A 19,411-nucleotide genomic window follows, 5' to 3' on the forward strand; every position below is an offset into this window, starting at 1 on the left:
ATAAAATAGGACATTGCTCCCATAACTGGTTGTCTTTTTGAAGATGCCAGATGGGGCGACACTCTGTGACTTTTTGTTTCCCACGACATTTCTCATTCCTCACAGCCACTTCCTGGGGCAGCTCTGGGAGCTGAAACATGCGTCTCCCATGTCTGTTAACTCGGTGTCCCCAACTTAGTATCTTTGACCTTCAGAAATGATCGCTTGTAGAAATAATTCAGGCCTGCTACAAAAGCAAGGTCTTATGTTACCCAGTGTCTCTGTCTTCAGACATATTAGCCTTGCAGAGCCCACACTATCGTGTCTGAATTAAAATATCAACTAACCCTGTTGAAACTGTCTATGAAGAAAAAAAAAACCTTTGAATCGTTTCAGGCAAGAACTTTGAACCTAGTACTGAACACCCTAAAGTTCCCCTTCCCCGTTTGTGGGGAATCTTTACTAACTTCTTTACCTGCTATTTTTAAATTAATTAATTCTGGCTTCCTGGTATCTATATTTGAGCACCTGCAGAATGTAGATGGCCCTGCAGTAGGTGCTTGTTTCCCCATGAGGGTCTTGGATCAAGAGCTTTGGGCCATTTGTTACCCTTTTATTTCCTACAGATGCTGATTTCATGTAATTGTGGGGCACGATGTAATTTAAAGTCTCTGCAAATGACCAATGACCCAAATATGATGTACTGTGCAACTGTAGGCTCCCACTCTCCAGAGGCCCCGTTAGTCACTTCTGGTCATCTCCCCTAGAAATCGAGGAGGTGGAAGAGTAAGCGGGAAGGCTCCGACTCCAGCAACCGACCCATTAAGGCTGCCGGCAAGGTCATCATCCAGGATGTCTCGTGCCTCCTTCCGGTTCATAAGTCCCTGGGAGAGCTGTACATGTAAGTCCATGGGCCCAGGCGGCACGGGGCATGGCACCTGGGAGCTGCAGGGCTTTGTAAAGTCTTAGACAACTTGGGGAAACTTGGTGTGGTAGCTTCTTGATGGTGACTAACAAATTGCCACAAACTGTGGCTTCAAAGAGTGTGCATTTCTTACCTCGCTCTTTGTGTAGGTCAGGCACCCAGCTTGGTGGGCCCTCCTTGCCCCGGATCTCACCTAACTGAAAGCATAACCTTGGGCCCACCGATGGTCTCTGCTGAAGCTCGGGGTCCAGCAAGCTGAATTTAGATCCTTCTTTTATTGAAAGACAATAGGAGCGGAGGCTGGCCTGTAGGTCTTCCAAGCCCTTGAACACGTCACAGAAAGTGTTATCTTTTGAAATATACCCACAGCACAATACTTTTTAGATGGAAGTCACAGTTAGTTTGCACACATTTAAATCCCAAACCTTGAGAACTCAACAGAAAAGCTGGTAGCTAATTAATATTTTTCTTATTGCCTCCTCCTGAAAGTAGTATTTCAGGTCCTCCCCAGGTGGGACCCTAAGCCCTGCAGCACCCGCTCTAATTAACCCTTCCCAACCTGTCAGATAGAGGAGGTGTTTTGAGTGACAACCAAAGACACTTATCTAGGCTGTTAAATCAGGAGGAATTCTTGGGAAGTTCACGTAGAAGCCTTCTTAGTCTTGTTTGTTTTAATTTCAGATTGAATGTGAACGACACTCAGGAGACATGTCAGAAGAATGCTACCTCTGCCATGCTTGTGGGAAGGAAGGATCTTGTCCAGGTACTGCCAATCGTGTTGGTGAGGTTCTGGCCTTGACAATTGTCAGCTAGTGACACTGATAGGTGTGCCCACTATTTGAAGTTTCTTTTTTATTTTCTTTGCCAGTCTGTCCTCCCTCCTTTCCTCTCTCCCTCTCTTTCCTGGAACTCACTCTATAGAGCAGGCTGGCCTCAAACTCAGGTCTGCCTGGCTCTGCCTCCCTAGTACTGGGATTTAAGGCAAGTGCCACCACTGCCACCTGTGGGTAAATTTTGTTATTAGTGCTAAGTGGGGAAGATCCTTAAGTGGCTTTTTTCCCTTAAACTATGTAGGTTTATTTTTCAATGCCACAGTGATCATTGTCGCCTAAATTTGAGAATCTGTACCTGTGTCATTTCACCTCAATTACTTTTTTTAATTTTTAAAAAAATATTTCATAAGAAAGTTTACCAGCGTGTACTTCAAGGTAGAGATGCTCAGTTTAAACATGACTTCATGGGGCTGGAGAGACGAAGAGAAGGCTGGAGCACTGGCTGCTCTGACAGGAGGCCTTGGTTCAATTCCCAGCATCCATGTGGTGGCTCACATCTGGAACTCCAGCCCCAGGGGATCCAGCTACCCCTTCTGGCCTCCTCTGGCACCAGGCATGTGCATGATAGACATACCTGCGGGCAAAACACCCATACTTGTAAAATAGTAGTACATTGTTAAATAGTAAAATCTGACAGTATATGTAAGATGTCCGTTTCCTTCATCTCCGGAGGTTCCCATGTATTGTTCTTTTTTACTGAGACACGGTCTGCACATCACTAGTCTGCCACTTACAGTGAGATACTTAGAGTACCTAGTGTTGTCAGTGCTCTCATTAGAAACCGTGCAGAGTGTTTTTATCACCCATAAAAAGAAACTCTGGTCTTTCAGTCAGTTCTTCCCACCAGCCCTGGGCAAACGCCAGGCCCGTCCTGTCTGTCTTGCTCTCTGTTCTCTTCTTGATGGCAAGACGGAGCTTTGGACGTCACTAGCAGCTCTGCCAGCAGCTCAGAGTTTCCCTCCCTCATAACTGAGTGAGTCAGCACAGAGGAGGCCTTCCCTTGATTTTCATTTGATTAAAAACATCCCTAACAGAGGCCCTTGGTCCTGTGAAGGTTCTATGCCTCAGTATAGGGGGAATGCCAGGGCCAGGAAGCAGGAGTGGGTGGTTGGGGAGGGGGGAGGAGAGGAGGGGCGAAGGGGTTTTCGGAGGGGAACTAGGAAAGGGGATAACATTTGAAATGTAAATAGAGAAAATATCTAATTAAAGAAAATCTCTAAGATTTCCATTCATCTAGCAATGAATATCATATCATCTCTCCCGGAAACCCTTTAAAAAAAAAAACTCCCTAATGGTTTAATCTATTTCGGTCAGCCCCACCCACCAGACTCTGAACAGTAAGAAGGCAAAATGAGCTAATAGGAATTAGCCAAGGCCAGCTCAGAGTCCTAGAGAACGCCCCAGGCAAGTTCTCTCAGGCCTTCAGCCTTGGAGGGGTTTATAGTGTGAGAACCACAAGAATTTCCCCCATGGGGGATGTGACATCATTGAAGACTGCCCCACCCCAAAGAACATTCTCTCAGCAGGGTTACAGCTTTTCCTTCATGTATTCTCCCTCTTCCTTATTCTCTTCCTGCATGTCTCTGTTCCTTCTCTCTCTCTTCCTTCTCTCCTCTCCCCAACTCCTCCCGCCCCAGTGCTTTTTTGACAGAATTGGTATGGAAGGCTAGGCCAGTCTCAGTGATGTGGGGAGACGCTTGTCTTCATGCGGGCTCTGCTTGACTTCTGGGCCCTGACACCTTTTCTGTGTGTGATCCCCAGCAAGCTGCCCAGACTTTCTGAACGTCAGGGTCCCTGCTATAAAATGAGCCATACTTCTGACTTCATGAGGAAGTAAATGAAGTAAAACCTGTGACTGCTCCTAGCTGTCTGGACACTCCCTCCCACAGCTGTTGTGTGACTGTCATTTGTGACTTGATGATGTGTAAAGACAGAAATGACCTGATGGACAGACAGTGATGCTCAAAGAATTTTTACTGTTTTTCTTCTGCTCTGGATGAAGATGTGCTTCCTGTTTCGTGTCCCTCGCATTGACCAGCGAAGCAGATGCAGGGCGAGCTGCTGTTGAAAGCCTTTAGGAAATGTGTGTTATGGAGGGAGACTCTAACACAACTCAGTAGTCAGCCATGGCAGAAAACCTGTCCAGCCATCGATAACTTTGGCGATGGGTGTGAGATGCATGTCCGTACTTGGAGCAATACTGGTGTGTCACTTTTCGTATGTTGCCCTTGTGCTGTATCTTACATATCTAATGTTTGCCTTCCCGCATTTTTATTTGCTTGCTCATCTCAAATTATAGACTTGATTCAAAGTTTGTGTCTTCTTCCTTTTGGGTTTAGAATAGTGTGTTCCAGGTAGTGGGTATGATGGTTATATTGCTTTTTCAAAACCAAACAAAACAAGCCGGGCAGTGGTGGCACACACCTTTAATCCCAGCACTTGGGAGGCAGAGGCTGGCGGATTTCTGAGTTGGAGGCCAGCTTGGTCTACAGCGTGAGCTCCAGGACAGCCAGGGCTACACAGAGAAACCCTGTCTAGAAAAAAAACAAAACAAAAAGCAAAACAAAGCAGAAGAGATTTTCCAAAAGTAGCATTCAATTTTTTTTAAGGTCTCAAGGGGTTGCTCATCTCTTTTTGATGGGCAGTGAAGGCCTTGAGTTTACTAGACATTTAATGGACATTAGAGTGGTGATTCTAAGCCCCGTGCGGTTGGAGGCCTGGGTGATCATCAGACTCCATGTCAACAGAAACAAAGCCAAGGTTGTTTAGTTCTTGGCCTGTTCTTTAGTTTCAAAAGAGCCCTAAAACTTTGTAATGGAGGTGACAGCATTCTCCACCCACTGCACAAAGAGCAGGTCCTCAGTGGGCTGTGGGCTGCCCTGGTTTGGTCTCTGCCAACCCTGTTCACCAGGGAAGCTTCAGAAGAGGCCAAGCACGCGGAAGGAGCTGGGCCTTGGACTGTGATGTGTCTGCTCTCTGAAGCTTGCTTAGTGGAAGGTTCTTCTTCCTCACATGGCTTGGCCATGTGCTGTGGGTTGGGGTGAAACTCGGGATAGCCTCGCCTCCAACTCTTGGCCGTCTCAGCCTGCCAAGGGCTGGAGTTGCAAGCGTGAGCCACCATGTTTGGCTTTTAATGAAAGTTTTAAGGCTAGTGTTTCTCAGCTTTATATATCGTCAGTCACTGAGGACCCTGTTAATGCATCAGCGTTAATGCAGTAAGTCTGAGTGGGGCTTAGCATTCTGCCAGCCCGAGCCGTTTGCATCCTCGTAGTGAGGTTTCAGACAGTAGGAAGAGGGCAGACAGATGGGGCCCCTTTGCAGGGTCTATGCATCTCTTCTGTGGTTTGAACTTGAGCATCTTCCTTCCGTCTGTCCAGGTTTGGTCGCTGGCTACGGTAGCTACAGATCTTTGCCTTGGGCCGAAGTCTGACCCTGATTTGGAAACACCTTGGGCTCGACATCCATTTGGGCGACAACTGCTGGAGTCCCTGTAGGTTCTGAGAGCTAAAAGTGAGGAGAATGAGTGGAGGGGTTGTAGTCTGTAAACACATTAAATGGTCCCACCATGGGGAGGGGAGCAGAGGCGCAGACCTGTGAAGGGAGGAAGGCCCTTTGCTTTTAGCACAGAAACGGCCTCTGTGTAGAATGAACTTCTGGCAGTATGAGGCATTAAGTAACTTTTGTCACTCACAAGAGTTTGAAACCCTTATGAGTTCCATGCTCACTAGAGTGCTTTAGGCCTTCACTCACACCACTGGGCACACGGGCCTTTGGGCTCTGGAGATGGTAAGTGTCTTCATGGTGCTGTGTGGTTTGGCCCATGGGAACAAGGACAGAGCTGTGTGTTGGTATTCATGTTCTATCAATAGTAGGATCCTGTTAGATAGCTCATAAAAGCATCGGATTTATGTTCAACTTATTACTCCAAAATACAGCAAGTCAGAGCATATAAAATAATGTTTAAAGCATTAAGTGAGCCACTCAGTTATTATTCCTCATAGTGAGGCCCAGGGCCCTGGCAGAGAAACCCCACTGCTTCAAGTTGAAGCTTGCTTCTCTGCTGGTCGAGGCTAGACCTGGGGCAGCCGATGATGCTCCCATTGCCTCTTCCATAGGCAGGTTTTAAAGCTTGCTGTTGTTAGCTTACAGACGCCTCAAGACAGAATCCTTCTCAGTCCCTGAGCTCGGATTCGAGCGTGGTGGTCCTGAGAAAGGAAGGGGAAGAAACCTGAGGTAAACGTGTTCCTCATCATTCTCACTTAGTCCAGGAACAGACACGGTGTGGTGACAGCGTTCTCTGAGCGGCTCCGTGTAGTATAAGGTCAAAGAAAGGACACACCTAGAAACTTACCACAAAACTGTTTGTTTGTTTGTTTTTTCCGGAGCTGGGGAGAATGAGAGAGCACAAGAGTGTGTGGACCACCTCTCTCAGGTGCTAGGTCAGTCTGCTTGGTTCTGCAGACGCTGTGTTGCATTAGAGCTCATGCCTGACTGCCAGATAAAGCTTTCAGATTCCTATCTAGGTTGCTACTAACAAAAGTAAATGGGACCCATCTCACAGTTGGTAAGGCCATGGACCTGTAGGAAGTCCTGTTTCTGACAAGGTCAAGGAGGAGGGTGGAAAAATCCTCCAGCCTCGCCCCTAGTAGGAGTTTAATGGCTGGTAAGGGGTCCTTCCCTCATTCCTAATCTTAGTTTCTTCTTTCTCTTCCCATATTTTACAGACTGGCTCACTATTGCCAACTCCGAGACGTTCAGACCTTGGCTATGCTCTGTAGCGTGTTTGAAGCCCAGTCCCGGCCTCAGGGCTTACCGAACCCTTTTGGGCCTTTCCCTAATCGTTCTTCTAATCTTGTGGTGTCCCACAGCCGCTACGTGAGTTCATGGTCTCCTGGCTTCCCTTGAGGTCTGCCCCCCCCCCAAATGTAACTTGGAAGTGGGATGGTGTTCTGATGCCACTGTGTTCCTCCTCCCGTCTAGCCCAGCTTCACCTCCTCGGGGTCCTGCTCCAGCATGTCAGATCCAGGGTTCAACACCGGTGGCTGGAACATAGGTTGGTGAGGGAATCACCCAGCCCACTCTGGACTCTGGCTGTTCCTAAGGTGTCCTGAGGGCTGTTCACATGGAAGCTTTGTGCTGCACTTTCACCCCTACAACCTACCCCTTATCCTTCCACGTGCCTTGTCCCCACACCCCTACCCACGGTCATCTGCCACCTCCACCATCCATCTCGTCCCATGTTTCCTTCCAGTGGAGAGAAAGAAAGCTAGCCTGAAACCAGGTGGCCATAGGGTTTCTTTAATGAAGTAAATATCTTTTTATTTCCTGGATTAAAAAAAAAATTCAGACTGGGCGTGGTACTGCATGCCTTTAATCCTAGTACTCTGGAGGCAGAGGCAGGCAGATTTCTCTGTGTTAGAGGCCACTCTGGTCTACAAAGCAAGTCTAGGACAGCCAGGGCTCTGTTGCACAGACGTTATCTCAAAAAAACTAAAAACCAAAAAACAAAACAAAAAAAGACAAAAACAGCAAAAATCAAAACATCATCTTTTTTGGGGGGGGGGAATGATCTTAATTTTCATGATTATAAAAATAGAACATTAGCCAGGTGTAGTAATATACATCTACAATCCCAGCTTCTTAGGGGGCTCAAACACAAGGGTTACCCAGCCCAGGTATCTGAGGCTCCTTTGAGCAACATAGCAAGGCCTTGCCTCTTAGAAAATAATTCCAGCACTCAGGAAGTGAAAGCAAGAGGATTGGGAGTTTAAGGCTAGCCTGGGCTATACAGAAAGATATGTGTATACACACACACACACATATACACACACACACACTCTCGAATATACATGTTCAGTAAAGAATAAAAACTATCAGAGAAAAAAAGTAATGATCGCTATTTCAGTGTCTCTCACTTAATAATTCCAGAACATTGTCTTCTCCCCCCCCCCACGCCCTCCCGTGTGTGTGTGTGTGAGTGTGTGAGTGTGTGTGAGTGTGTGTGTGTGAGTGTGTGTGTAAGTGAGTGTGTGAGTGTGTGTGAGTGTGTGTGTGTGTAGGGGTAGTCATTTGGTTTATGCTGTTTTGCATTCTGCTTTTATTTTATTTTTTGTTTTTGTTTTTTTTTTTTTTTTTCGAGACAGGGTTTCTCTGTGTAGCCCTGGCTGTTCTGGAACTCACTTTGTAGACCAGGCTGGCCTTGAACTCAGAAATCCGCCTGCCTCTGCCTCCCAAGTGCTGGGATTAAAGGTGTGCGCCACCACCTCCCGGTTCTGCTTTTATTTTTATCATGAGCATTTTCTCATGATATTTAGCAGGTCTTTATAATGAATTATTGCATAGAATTCTCTTATTTCACTACATCATAATTTGCTTGGCTATCATGTGTACCAGGCTCTCTTGGTGATAAATCCCTAGACAATGAGGTAGACTAGGAAAGAGGACTGTAGGGCTCCATCCATCTCTCAGAGTCTTGAGTTTGGCTTATTTGGCTTCCAGAGAATCCAGTGGACACACAATGGGGCGTGGGGCGTGGGAGGTGGGAGAGGCTTCCTGTTTCTGTGCCTCCCCAGCCTCCATCTTTCTTCTGTTTTGCTTTTCTTTAGCAGGAAGAGAGACAGAGCACCTGTCTTCACCTTGGGGAGAGTCTTCACCAGAGGAGCTCCGCTTTGGGAGTCTGACCTACAGTGACCCCCGGGAGCGGGAACGAGACCAGCATGATAAAAACAAAAGGTAGCCATCTTCCCCAGAAGGCTGCCACCTTCCCTGTGGCAGCTACAGAATTCTCAGCTTCAGAATCACACTCACGAAGATGGAGTTTAGGGTTGAACACCAATAGGTAAGGAGCTCCCTCTTCTCCTAAGGGACTGACGGGACCTTTTGGGTTTATCCAGGCTCCTGGACCCTGCCAATACCCAGCAGTTTGATGACTTTAAGAAGTGCTACGGAGAGATCCTCTACCGCTGGGGTCTGAGAGAGAAGCGAGCAGAAGTGCTGAAGTTTGTGTCCTGCCCTCCTGACCCTCACAAAGGGATCGGTGAATATGACTTTATGTTTCCTGGCACCATTGGGAGGGCCTTGGACTGTGTTTGCCCATAACCTTAGGGTGGAGGGTTGAGCTCATTCATAGGCCCAAGATTCCGAAGTGTTGGAGTCTTTTCTAACCTTTGAAAATGGCAGCTATATAATCATTACAGGATTCACTTTCTATAATGACGGCTTGTCTTGGACATAGTTCTCAATGTGGACAGGAAGTAGAGATGATTATTCATCCAGCTATTATATATCAAGCCCATGGTAAGCACAGTGGAGCCCGTGGCAGAGAAGAGGGGAAATTTAAGCAATTAGAAATAATGGTAGCCATACTTTGGCTGGAGAGATGGTTCAGGGCCTAAGAGACTGGTTGTTGTTCTCGAGGAACTGGGTCCAGTTCCCAGCACCAACATGGTGGCTCACTTTGGTCTATAACTCTACCCAAAGGATCTGAAGCTCTCTCAGTGTTCTGTGGGTACTGCGTACATGTGCTTAGCAAGCAAACACACAGGTACCAGAACACCCATACACATAAAATGAAAGCAGCAGACTCAGCTGTGGTGTCATCTGCCAGCACTCAGGAGACCAGTAGATCTCTGTGAGTTTGAAGACAGCCCGTTCTACAGAGTGAGTTCTGGGACAGCCAAAGCTACACAGAGAAACCCCATCTTGAAAGCAAACAGAATGAAGTGCACTTAGTATCATTGCGTATAACTCAGGTATGGATTGAGGAAGAGAGACAACGCTTTGGTGATGCTCTGGGTTTCCAACTAGTGAGCTGAGCTGAGCATGTAACAGTGTTAAACCCCAGATAGAAACAGATGGGAGAACTGGAGCTCAGGGTCTCCAGGGGTCACAAGTGGGGCTCTAGAAAAGTCACTCTACAGTTGGTATGTAAACCTGTTAGAGTGCAGGTGTTATCTAGGCAGAGTGAGGTATGCCTTTCTTTAAGCTCAGCACTCAGAGGAAGAGGCAGGGGGATCTCAGTGAGTTTGAGGCCAGCTAGGGGATACTTAGTAAGACCTTGTCTCAAAAACAATAAAACATTAAAAAAGCATATTTTATATGAGAGCTGAGGGTGGAAAGGACTAATGCAGGGAGCACAGCAGAGGGACTTCCCAGCCTGGACCCTTAGAGAAACTGAGTGCTCAGTGTCCAAGAGGAAGCCAGAACTCAGGAGACTGCAGTGACTTGGTGAGAAGCCAGAGTTTCCTTCCTGCAGAGATTCCCTACAGGAAGGGGTGGAGCTTCAGAGGGAGCGGGCTGACCTCACATGGTCTCCCTCCCTCCCTAGACCCTGGCAGGCTTCTGCACAGGGACTTTGTGAAAAGGTGTTAACTACACAGGGAGAAGTAAGGTTGGCAATAAATTCAAAGCCAGGAAACGGGCAAGTTATTGGCAGCTGACTTACGGCCTGAACAAACCAAACCCTGAGCTTTTAGTCAGAAAACAGGCCATTACAGAACCCTGCCATGGCTTAGGAATTGGGCCTGCCTGGTGCTCCAGGAGGGACTCAGAGATGAAATTTTTTTTTTTTGGTTTTTCGAGACAGGGTTTCTCTGTGTAGCCCTGGCTGTCCTGGCACTCACTTTGTAGACCAGGCTGGCCTCGAACTCAGAAATCCGCCTGCCTCTGCCTCCCAAGTGCTGGGATTAAAGGCGTGCGCCACCACGCCCGGCTCAGAGATGAAATTTAAAAGCTGGTCTTGTTTGATGGACCTTGGAGGATGCTCTAGTTGTGCCTGCCAGGGTGTAGAACAGGCCATGAACCCAGCAGCAGACTGTAAGCTTGTTCTGCAGAGAACAGAGTCACGTTTGCAGACTGGAGAGCTCCACCCACCGCAATGAGTGCAGAAAGATCGGGGACCCAGAACACTTCCAGAAAAAGAAAACAGCTCAGCTGTGAAGGAAGAGAAAGTGAACAGTGTCAGCGCTGACAGTGTCCCTGGGAAACTCAGTGGCCAGGCAGCAGACTCCAGGATCTCCAGAAAAAGAATTTCTAACCTAGAATTCTGAGCCCGCGTTATCAGCTGTGTACGAAGTAAAGTTTGAGCATACCTAAGAAGCAGGGCTAGATTCAGCCCAGGAACTGAAGGGATCAGAAGAGTGATCACCATGACAAACCTGGAGAGAGACTAGGACCGACAGGTGCTCCAGGAGCCCTGGCTCTAAGGAGAGGAGGTGAAAAATGTCGAGTGTATTTCACTCTTGAGTATATTTATAGAAGACACAGACATCTGAGGGAAAGTTTGGTGCTGAATTATTGATAAGTACATAGCAAACTAAGCAAATGAAAGAATGAGGCAGTTAATAACTCTGGGAGAAACAAAATACGCAAGAAAGGAAAAGCGTCATAGACCTGACTTGACTAATGTTTGCTTAGGTAAATAATGTGTGAGCCAAATGTGGTCTAGCCACAACAGAGCCAGGGAAGACAGAGCCAGGTGCTGCTGTCTGTGCTCGGGGGACTGGAGAGAGAAGGACTTTCCACTCTGGGAAGCCAATAGACAGTGCTTGCATATGATACTTAAGAATTCACTTTGTGTTGGGAATGGTGGGATAAATCTTTAATCTAGCTCTTGGGATACAGAGGCATGTGGGCCTCTGAATTCTAGACCAGCCTGGACTACACAGTGAATTTCCTGCTAGCTAGAGCTACAAAGAGAGATCCTGCCTCCGATAGATCGATAGATTAGATATAGATAGATAGATAGATAGATAGATTGAGTTTTGCTCACCTTGACAGCACATAACACACTAAAATGAGAAGATCTACAGATAAGGTTAACATGACTCTTGCTCAAGGAAGATAAATTGATAAAGCTTTTACTGTTTGTTGTTGTTGTTGTTTTCTGAGGTGCATTTGGGGAGCTGGGGGGGGGGTCAAGACAATGTCTTCTACATGGCTGGGACTGTCCTGGAGCTCGCTATGTAGACCACAGAGACCTGCCTGCCTCTGCTTCCAGAGTGCTAGAGCCAAAAGCATGTGCCACTGCGTCTGACTGCATTTCCTGTTTTCAGTCAATATATCATGGGACTCCTTGCACATCAGTGATTATTGCGGCATGATTTATAATAGCTTAGTTATAGAACCAACCTCTGTCCATCAGCAGTGAGTAGATAAGAATATGGGGCTGGAAAGACGGCTCAAAGGTTCAGAGGACTTACTGCTCTTTCAGAGGACCGGGTTCAGTTCCCAGCACCCACATGGCAGATCACAGCTGTCTGTAACTCCAAGATTCTGACACGCTCACACAGACATACATGCCGGCAAAATACCAATACAAGTAAGATACAAATAAATTCTTAGGAAAAAGAAAATGTGGGGTCTATACACAGTGGCATTGCAGTAAGGCAGGAGGAGTGGGTGGCGTTAGTGCAGGGAGTCATGTGCCTGGAGATTATCCTTTCACATGAGCTAACTCCATGTCTATAATGAAGGAATTCCACATGTCTCTGCCTTGTGGATTCTAGATTTTAGTATACATAAAACCATGCGTGCCTATGACATGATAGTAGAAATGAAACTGCCTGAGGGATAGAGGAGTGGGATGGAGAGGAGGAGATGGGCCATATGGGACAGAATAGGCTCAGAAGTGCATTCTGTATTTGTATGAATATGTCCTTATGAAATACTCATTTCCAGAGAGTAGAGCAGCGGGCAGTATAAAGTGGTCTTTAGAGAGGAGACAGTGAACAAAAACAGTGGACTCAGTAGGTAAGGTCTCCTCTAGCGAGTGACAGGGAATGCTGGGCTTTGACAAGGTTCATAAAATTCTGTATGTCATATATGTCTCTAGTTTCCATTTGAAAAAATAAACTAGAGCAATATTTATAAGAGATGACCCTAAGTAGCAGGGTTATTTTAGTAAGCTATGCCTACGAATACATGCTTGAAAAAAAACACAAAAATACAAAATTCTAATTTTGACAATGTGGTATTTTTTTTCAGAGCTTCTAAATACAGGAGAGTGTACCAAGAAGAGATTAATGATATGATAGCCGGGAACAATTTGTCTTTTGAAATTAGTTTTTAGGAAAACATGAATCACAGAGATGTGGCGCTGATGTATGAGCCAAAGCCTTGTTGACATCTCCTGCTCTGAAGCACCATGCAAGAATGCAGGCGACACAAAGAAATAGATGTGTGGTGTGTGTGTGTGTGTGTGTGTGTGTGTGTGTGTGTGTGTACATGTAGTTCACAGAGCTTGAAATATGAGACAGATAACTGATACTAAACACTATTATTGCTAGGTGTGAGAATACACCCCTGCAGTCCTGGAACTTGGAATCAGGAACTCAGGTCCAGCCTCAGCTGGATTTTGAGTTTGACAGCATGAAACCCTGTCTCAAAAACAAAAAACAAAACAGGATAAAAAAGAACAAGAGAATGAATGTATATCCTAGGGCCAATAAAAACAGTATTACAGGATTGTAGAAAGGGAGCAAGAGGGGTCTGAAAGAGACTCAGACAAAATGTTCCCAAGAGCAGTGACTGTAAGCTGCACAGAGGAGTCAGTCATCTGGATTTGGAGGAAGTAGCTGCACGTGGAGAAATCCAGAGCTCAGCAAGGGCTGGAGGGAAGATGCCCTCCAGGCTCCCGAGACAACGGTCATCTCCTTATGCTGGAAAGCCCAGTTTCCTCTCTGTTGTGTCTGTAAGTTACCAGATCAGCAGACAGAAAACAAAAAATCTATTAAATCAGCTAAATGTATTTACACATACCTGTAATTCTAGCCCTTGGTGTCTGGAGAGGGAGAGGAGTCTGAGGCCAGCCTGTGTTCTATAGCAAGAGCAGTGTTAATTCAAAACAGAAACAAACACAAGAAAGGAGGAAGATATTCAGGATCTGAGAGGAGTTTGTTTCCCTAGGGATAATTCCTTCACTAAAGATTCAGATCTGCCCACATAGATTTCTTTACATTAAAAAGATGCTTATTTTTTAATTTAATTATATTTTTAAATTCTGGTCCTTTTTTTTTTAAGATTAAAAAAGTTAATGTGTATATGCCTGAGTGATTTTATGTACCCCAAATGTAGGAGGCCAGAAGAGGGCATTGGATCCCCTAAAACTGAAGTTATAAGTGGTTGTGAGCCTCCATGTGGGCTGAGAACCAAACTCCAGTCCTCTGGAAGAGCAACAAGAAGACTGAACCACAGGTTGTCTTCTGACCGTGTGTGTATCTATGCACATATGCCCAAAACAAGCACATGCAATAAGAAAACCAGAGCTGGTTTAAAACAGTAAAAGACAGTTTGCATGACACATGACCATCGTCTGGGGCCAGCTTAGCGAGGTCTCTCCATGTGTGATCGCTTGCTACAGTCTTCCTGTCCTTATGTCTCCCTGTGCATCTTATAATCCATACTGAGATCTACTGTTGGGCCTTTTTTCTTACTAAGTTCTAGAGGGCTACCTAAAATAGTCATCTAGACCATTAAATAGAGAGCTGAGCCATTCATGTTTGATTTCAAATTATATAACTTAAGATGAAGGATAGATAGAGAGGGGAAGAAAAGAAATGAGATTGGGTTTTTTATAGTTTTACTCTTTTTACTTTTTTTTTTTTTTTTTTGGTTTTTCGAGACAGGGTTTTTCTGTGTAGCCCTGGCTGTCCTGGAACTCTGTAGACCAGGCTGGTCTCGAACTTAGAAATTCACCTGCCTCTGCCTCCCAAGTGCTGGGATTAAAGGCGTGCGCCACCATGCCCAGCTATAGTTTTAATTTTGTAAAGATTTACTCTTTATCTGCATACGTATTTTTTAAGATTTGTTTGTTTATATATTTTATGCATATAACTGCATGCCAGAGAGGGAACCAGATAGTTGTGAGCCACCAGGTGATTACTGGGAATTGAACTCAAGATCCCTGGAGGAGCCACCATTTCTCTTACGCACTGAGCCATCTCTCTAGCCCGGGTGTCTTGCCTGCATGTGTACATACATGAGGTTTTAGCCACCATGTGAGTCCTGGGGATCAAACACAGGTCCTTAGAAAAACATTAGTGTTCCTCACTGCTGAGCCATCGCTCCAGGTCCAGTTGTACCTCCTGTCAGAAAGGAGGGAGGAGCCATCAGCCTCTGGAAATTTGCAAAATGCTGGTAGAGATGAAGGTGTCCCACAGTCCCCATTTAAGGGCTTCCATTTTTTTGGGAAATGAGAAGAGAGGATAGCTGATAAGAGCAGCAGCAGCAGCAGCGGCACGTGGAAGAAGTCTGCACACTATGGCAGAGATTCAGTGTTGTAGCTTGAGGAAGGAAGAAAAGCAGGGTTATACCATGCCCAGGCCCTTCTCTGCCCGTGAGCCTAAAGTCAAACACGTTTGATGAGGTTCCTTCAACTGACTTTGCTCTCCAGAGCTGATGTGCGGTGGATGGGTGGGTGGGTGCTGTGGCTAATTCATGGTCTCAGCTTGGCCAGGTGTTACCAGGAAGGGAGATGGAGCTGAGGATATTTGCAAAAAACAGGGTCATAAACTTAGTCCAGGTACTCCAGGTTGGCCAAAGAGAAAAGTGCAGCCAAAAAGGGCAAGTAGATTAAAGAGGCAGGTGGGCAACAGAGGCAGGTGGGCAACAGAGACGGGTGTGGACTAGAGTAGTCAAAAGGCTAGAGGAAGCTGTTGAGGTTTGATCTGTTGCTAATGTATTATAATGATAAATTCTGTACAGTAGGTCTAGGCTGACAAGTGAAGTCTCACATTTACCAGCTTTTTTTTTTTTTTTTTTTTTTTGGTTTTTTGAGACAGGGTTTCTCTGTATAGCCCTGACTATCCTGGAACTCACTTTGTAGACCAGACTGGCCTCAAACCAGTAGACCAGAAATCTGCCTCCCTCTGCCTCTCTCTGCCTCTGCTGGAATTAAAGGCATGCTACCACACCCGGCTACATTTACCAGCTTTTGTTGTGCAAACCTTGTTCCTTAATTTAAAGCTATTGGTTAAATAAAAATCGCTACAGCCAATTACTGGAGGGATTAAAGGTAACAGAGGCTTTGTTTTTGTTGTTTCTTTTTTTAATATAAATGAGTATACTGTAGCTGTCTTCAGACACACCAGAAGAGGGCATTGGATCCCATTGCAGATGGTTGTGAGCCACCGTGTGGTTGCTGGGAATTGAACTCAGGACCTCTGGAAGAGCAGTCAGTGGTCTTAACTGCTGAGCCATCTCCCCAGCCCCAGTAGATACGGTTTGTTTGTTTGTTTGTTTTTGGTGTTTTCAAGACAGGGTTTCTCTGTGTAGCCTTGGCTGTCCTGGAACTCACTCTGTAGACCAGGCTGGCCTCGAACTCAGAAATCCGCCTGCCTCTGCCTCCCAAGTGCTGGGATTAAAGGCGTGTGCCACCACGCCCGGCTAGATACGTTTTTGAGTTACGTGGTTGACCGGGGAGAAAGAAAATGCATGAGGATGAGAGAGAAGGAAGAAATGAGGATCCTGAGAGGAGTCGGTATCCTTACCTAACCAGACTCAGTCTGCTTTTATTAGAACTAATGTCTCCTCTTGCTTTGCCCCTGTCCACCCATTTGCAGAGTTTGGTGTGTACTGCAGTCACTGTCGGAGCGAGGTCCGTGGCACCCAGTGCGCCATCTGCAAAGGCTTCACCTTCCAGTGTGCCATCTGCCATGTGGCCGTGCGGGGTTCATCCAACTTCTGCCTGACCTGTGGGCATGGTGGCCACACGAGCCACATGATGGAGTGGTTTCGGACCCAGGAGGTATGTCCCACGGGGTGTGGCTGCCACTGCCTGCTGGAGAGCACCTTCTGAACTTAAAGGACAGTGGCACTTCCGGAAATCCCAGAGGACTCCGCAAGTGCTGGAGAAGGCTCTCTGCTACTGCTGGTGGAAAGTCCTAGAACCAGGGCCATCCTCGTGATTTAGGATGGAGACTCCCACAGACTGTCACAGCATCCGCTTGTGATCCTGTGTGTTCCCTTCTCTTTGGCTGCCAGGCATGGATGGTGCTGGAAGAAGGGAGGGGGACGCACAGAGCTGACCTTCCTGCACTGGCTGTTGAGTCCACAGTGGATGTTTTCATGAGGAAAAGCACCTGTTTCCAGAGCCACCAGAGCTAGCATCAGCCTTCAAGATGCTGTCCTTGAACCAGGAACGGGCTCTCCAGATGCCAGTACAAAGGCACACACCAGCTGCAAAACAGTCTCCTGAGCCAGAAGACACTGGCTCTTAGTGCCATCCACAAGTGAACTACGGTATCTGTGACTTTAGAAGTTGGCACCTTGATGATGGCCTTATAAAATACAATACTAAAGTGTAATATATGATGGACATATCTTCAGCATTCTTTTTCTTGGTACAGGGCTGGAACTCAGTGCCTTGCACATACTGGTGAGCAGCCATACCTCTGAGTTATATTCCAGCCCCATAAGAAACTTAAGATGTATATGTTTTCTGTTTCTCTTCATCTGCTTTCCTTTAACTAATAGAAGTTTGTACTTGTGTGTGTGTGTGTGAGAGAGAGAGAGAGACAGAGACAGAGAGAGGATGAATAAGGAAAGTGACCGTCTTAGTGACTCATTTTGCATTGTACTTCTGGCTGAAGGGAACTGTTTTGGACGGGACTAGAATTAGTCTCATGACTTGTAAAGGAAATGCCATTTGACTTTGATCATCTGACAGAGGAAACGGAATCTGACATTAAGGTTCTCTCTAGCCACAAGAGTCTCATAATTATTTCTTCTAGCACAGGGTGAGATTGCATTTCAGCACTGATACCAGAGTCTCTCTCTGCCTCTGGGCAGGCTGGCTGGGTTCCAGGGGTGCTTTTTACTTGAACTCCCTTGCAAACTCATCATGATTTTCAGGGGTTTCACTTGTCTATACCAGGGAAGAGAGTTTAAAAAAAAAAAAAAAACAAAGCCCACTATACTGAAATCCTTCTCTCTTAGAAATTGAAATTCCTTGGGCCTGTCATAAGGCTCAGTGGGCAGAGGTGCCAGCCACCTGGCTTACTAACCTCAGTTTTCTCCCTAGCGTGAGCCACGACAAAAGAACTGACTCGTAAGAGTAGTCCTCTGACCTCCACATGTGTGCTTTGCACATGTGTGCTTTGATATGTGAATGTACACACACACATACAAAAAATGTAATTTAACAATTTTATGATTCCAAACTAATTAACCCGAGAAACATAAGTAATTTGTGTCATTGGATTATGGTTGCACGTGTTTGTAATCCCTTCACTCTCGGGGCCGAGGTCAGAGGGTTTCAAGTTTGAGACCATCCTGGGCTACACAGTGAGGTGATGGCCAGCCTAACTTATATATGAAGCCACTTACAAGCAAACGTCATAAAAAGATCTGGGGAGATGGCTTAGTAATCACATGCTTGGCTGGCACACAGGAGGTGATAACTTTGATCCTCAGTAACACACACACTGACACTCAAACTAAAACAAAACAAAATACCACATGTTCCATAATAGGTAAGTGTTGTATATCACTTTGTTTAAAACTATGATTTAAGACTCATGAATGGATTAGGAGATCAGCCTTGTAGATAAAAACCAACATTTTATATTTTCAAGGATTACTTTGTGTGTGTAAATCTCTGTGTGTCTTCAAGTGTATGTTGTGTGTGACAGAAGAGGCCATCTGGTTCCTTGGTGCTAGGATTATCAGTCTTTTCAGGACACCTTGATGGTTTCATGTGTGTTCAGGGATCCTAACTTGGATCTTCATGATTGCAAAGTCAGTCAGAACTGTTTTGTCTCCAGCCCCCAAATTGTCATATAAAGAAAGTAAAATAATGTGGGTGAGAAACAATCGTGTACTAACACAGTCTGCTGTCCTTTGTTTACTAGTGTACACACACACACACACACACACACACACACACACATACTCGTACTTATATCTTATGGTGACAGGTGGGCCTCACCTCTCCCCTGTATTATTAATTGGTCATGAGACTACGTGGCATAAGCTTGATCTTGAACTATGTGCAAGTTTGGGTACCAGTGCATCATCAGCACGTGTAGCCTGGTATGCTGGGATGGGGGAGGAAGGGCCGCAGGCATCTGAGTGTATTATACTGTACTCCTCCAGCCTTGTTTGTGTCGACACTGCCGTGATGCTGGTCCCACAACAGGCGGACTGATGTGCACAGATGCAGATCTGTTGGGTCCTCTGTGAGTTCACACCATTTACAGAGAAAGGTCTCTTCCTCTATCCCACTGTGAAGCTAATGGAAGCCCTGCCCCTGTTGAGAATGAGATAGTTTTCTTGTGTGGATTATTTCTGTAAGAGCGTTGTCTTCCAAAACAAACAAACAAACAAAAAAACCTTCTTAGTGACTATGAAGTGATTTCAAGTTTAACATGTTTTATAGGGGGCTGGAGAGATGGTTCAGTGATTAAGAGCACTGGCCGCTCTTCCAGATGCAAGTCCCAGTAACCATAAGCCAGTCCACAGACGTTTGTAACTCCCATTCCAGGGATCAGATGCCTTTTTCTGGCCTCTGTCAGCACCAGGCGTGCACATGCTAACTAGACATGCTGGCAAAACACTATGCATAAAATAAAAACAAGACATTATGTAACATCTTTCAATATGTCAGTTCTGTTTGCATTTCCAAGTTACCAGAACAAAAACTTAGTATTTCTGAGAAATATCCCTGTTTGGAAACACA

General features: G+C 45.9%; 1 protein-coding gene across 8 annotated transcripts in view; it reads left to right on the top strand.

Annotated features, from left to right (window-relative positions):
* The window catches only part of Wdr59 (WD repeat domain 59), a 71,134-nt gene extending 53,495 nt beyond the window's left edge, over nt 1–17,639 (top strand). For 4 of the 8 annotated variants that reach the window (XM_085843564.1, XM_085843566.1, XM_029480627.2 and 1 more), the window contains 8 exons: nt 747–880; nt 1,586–1,667; nt 5,115–5,227; nt 6,462–6,612; nt 6,718–6,790; nt 8,343–8,469; nt 8,631–8,773; nt 16,296–17,639. In XM_085843564.1, coding sequence (XP_085699690.1) covers nt 747–880; nt 1,586–1,667; nt 5,115–5,227; nt 6,462–6,612; nt 6,718–6,790; nt 8,343–8,469; nt 8,631–8,773; nt 16,296–16,531 — 1,059 coding nt within the window. In that variant the 3' untranslated portion in view covers nt 16,532–17,639. The remainder of the gene's footprint in view (nt 1–746; nt 881–1,585; nt 1,668–5,114; nt 5,228–6,461; nt 6,613–6,717; nt 6,791–8,342; nt 8,470–8,630; nt 8,774–16,295) is intronic. The other 4 variants (XM_085843565.1, XM_085843567.1, XM_021170561.3 and 1 more) reach the window with 1 other exon arrangement.
* The last annotated feature ends 1,772 nt before the right edge of the window (nt 17,640–19,411 follow it).

This window comes from Mus caroli, unplaced genomic scaffold (genome assembly GCF_978045245.1).
Source record: "Mus caroli unplaced genomic scaffold, Mus_caroli_1 scaffold_10, whole genome shotgun sequence".
NCBI lineage: Eukaryota > Metazoa > Chordata > Mammalia > Rodentia > Muridae > Mus > Mus caroli.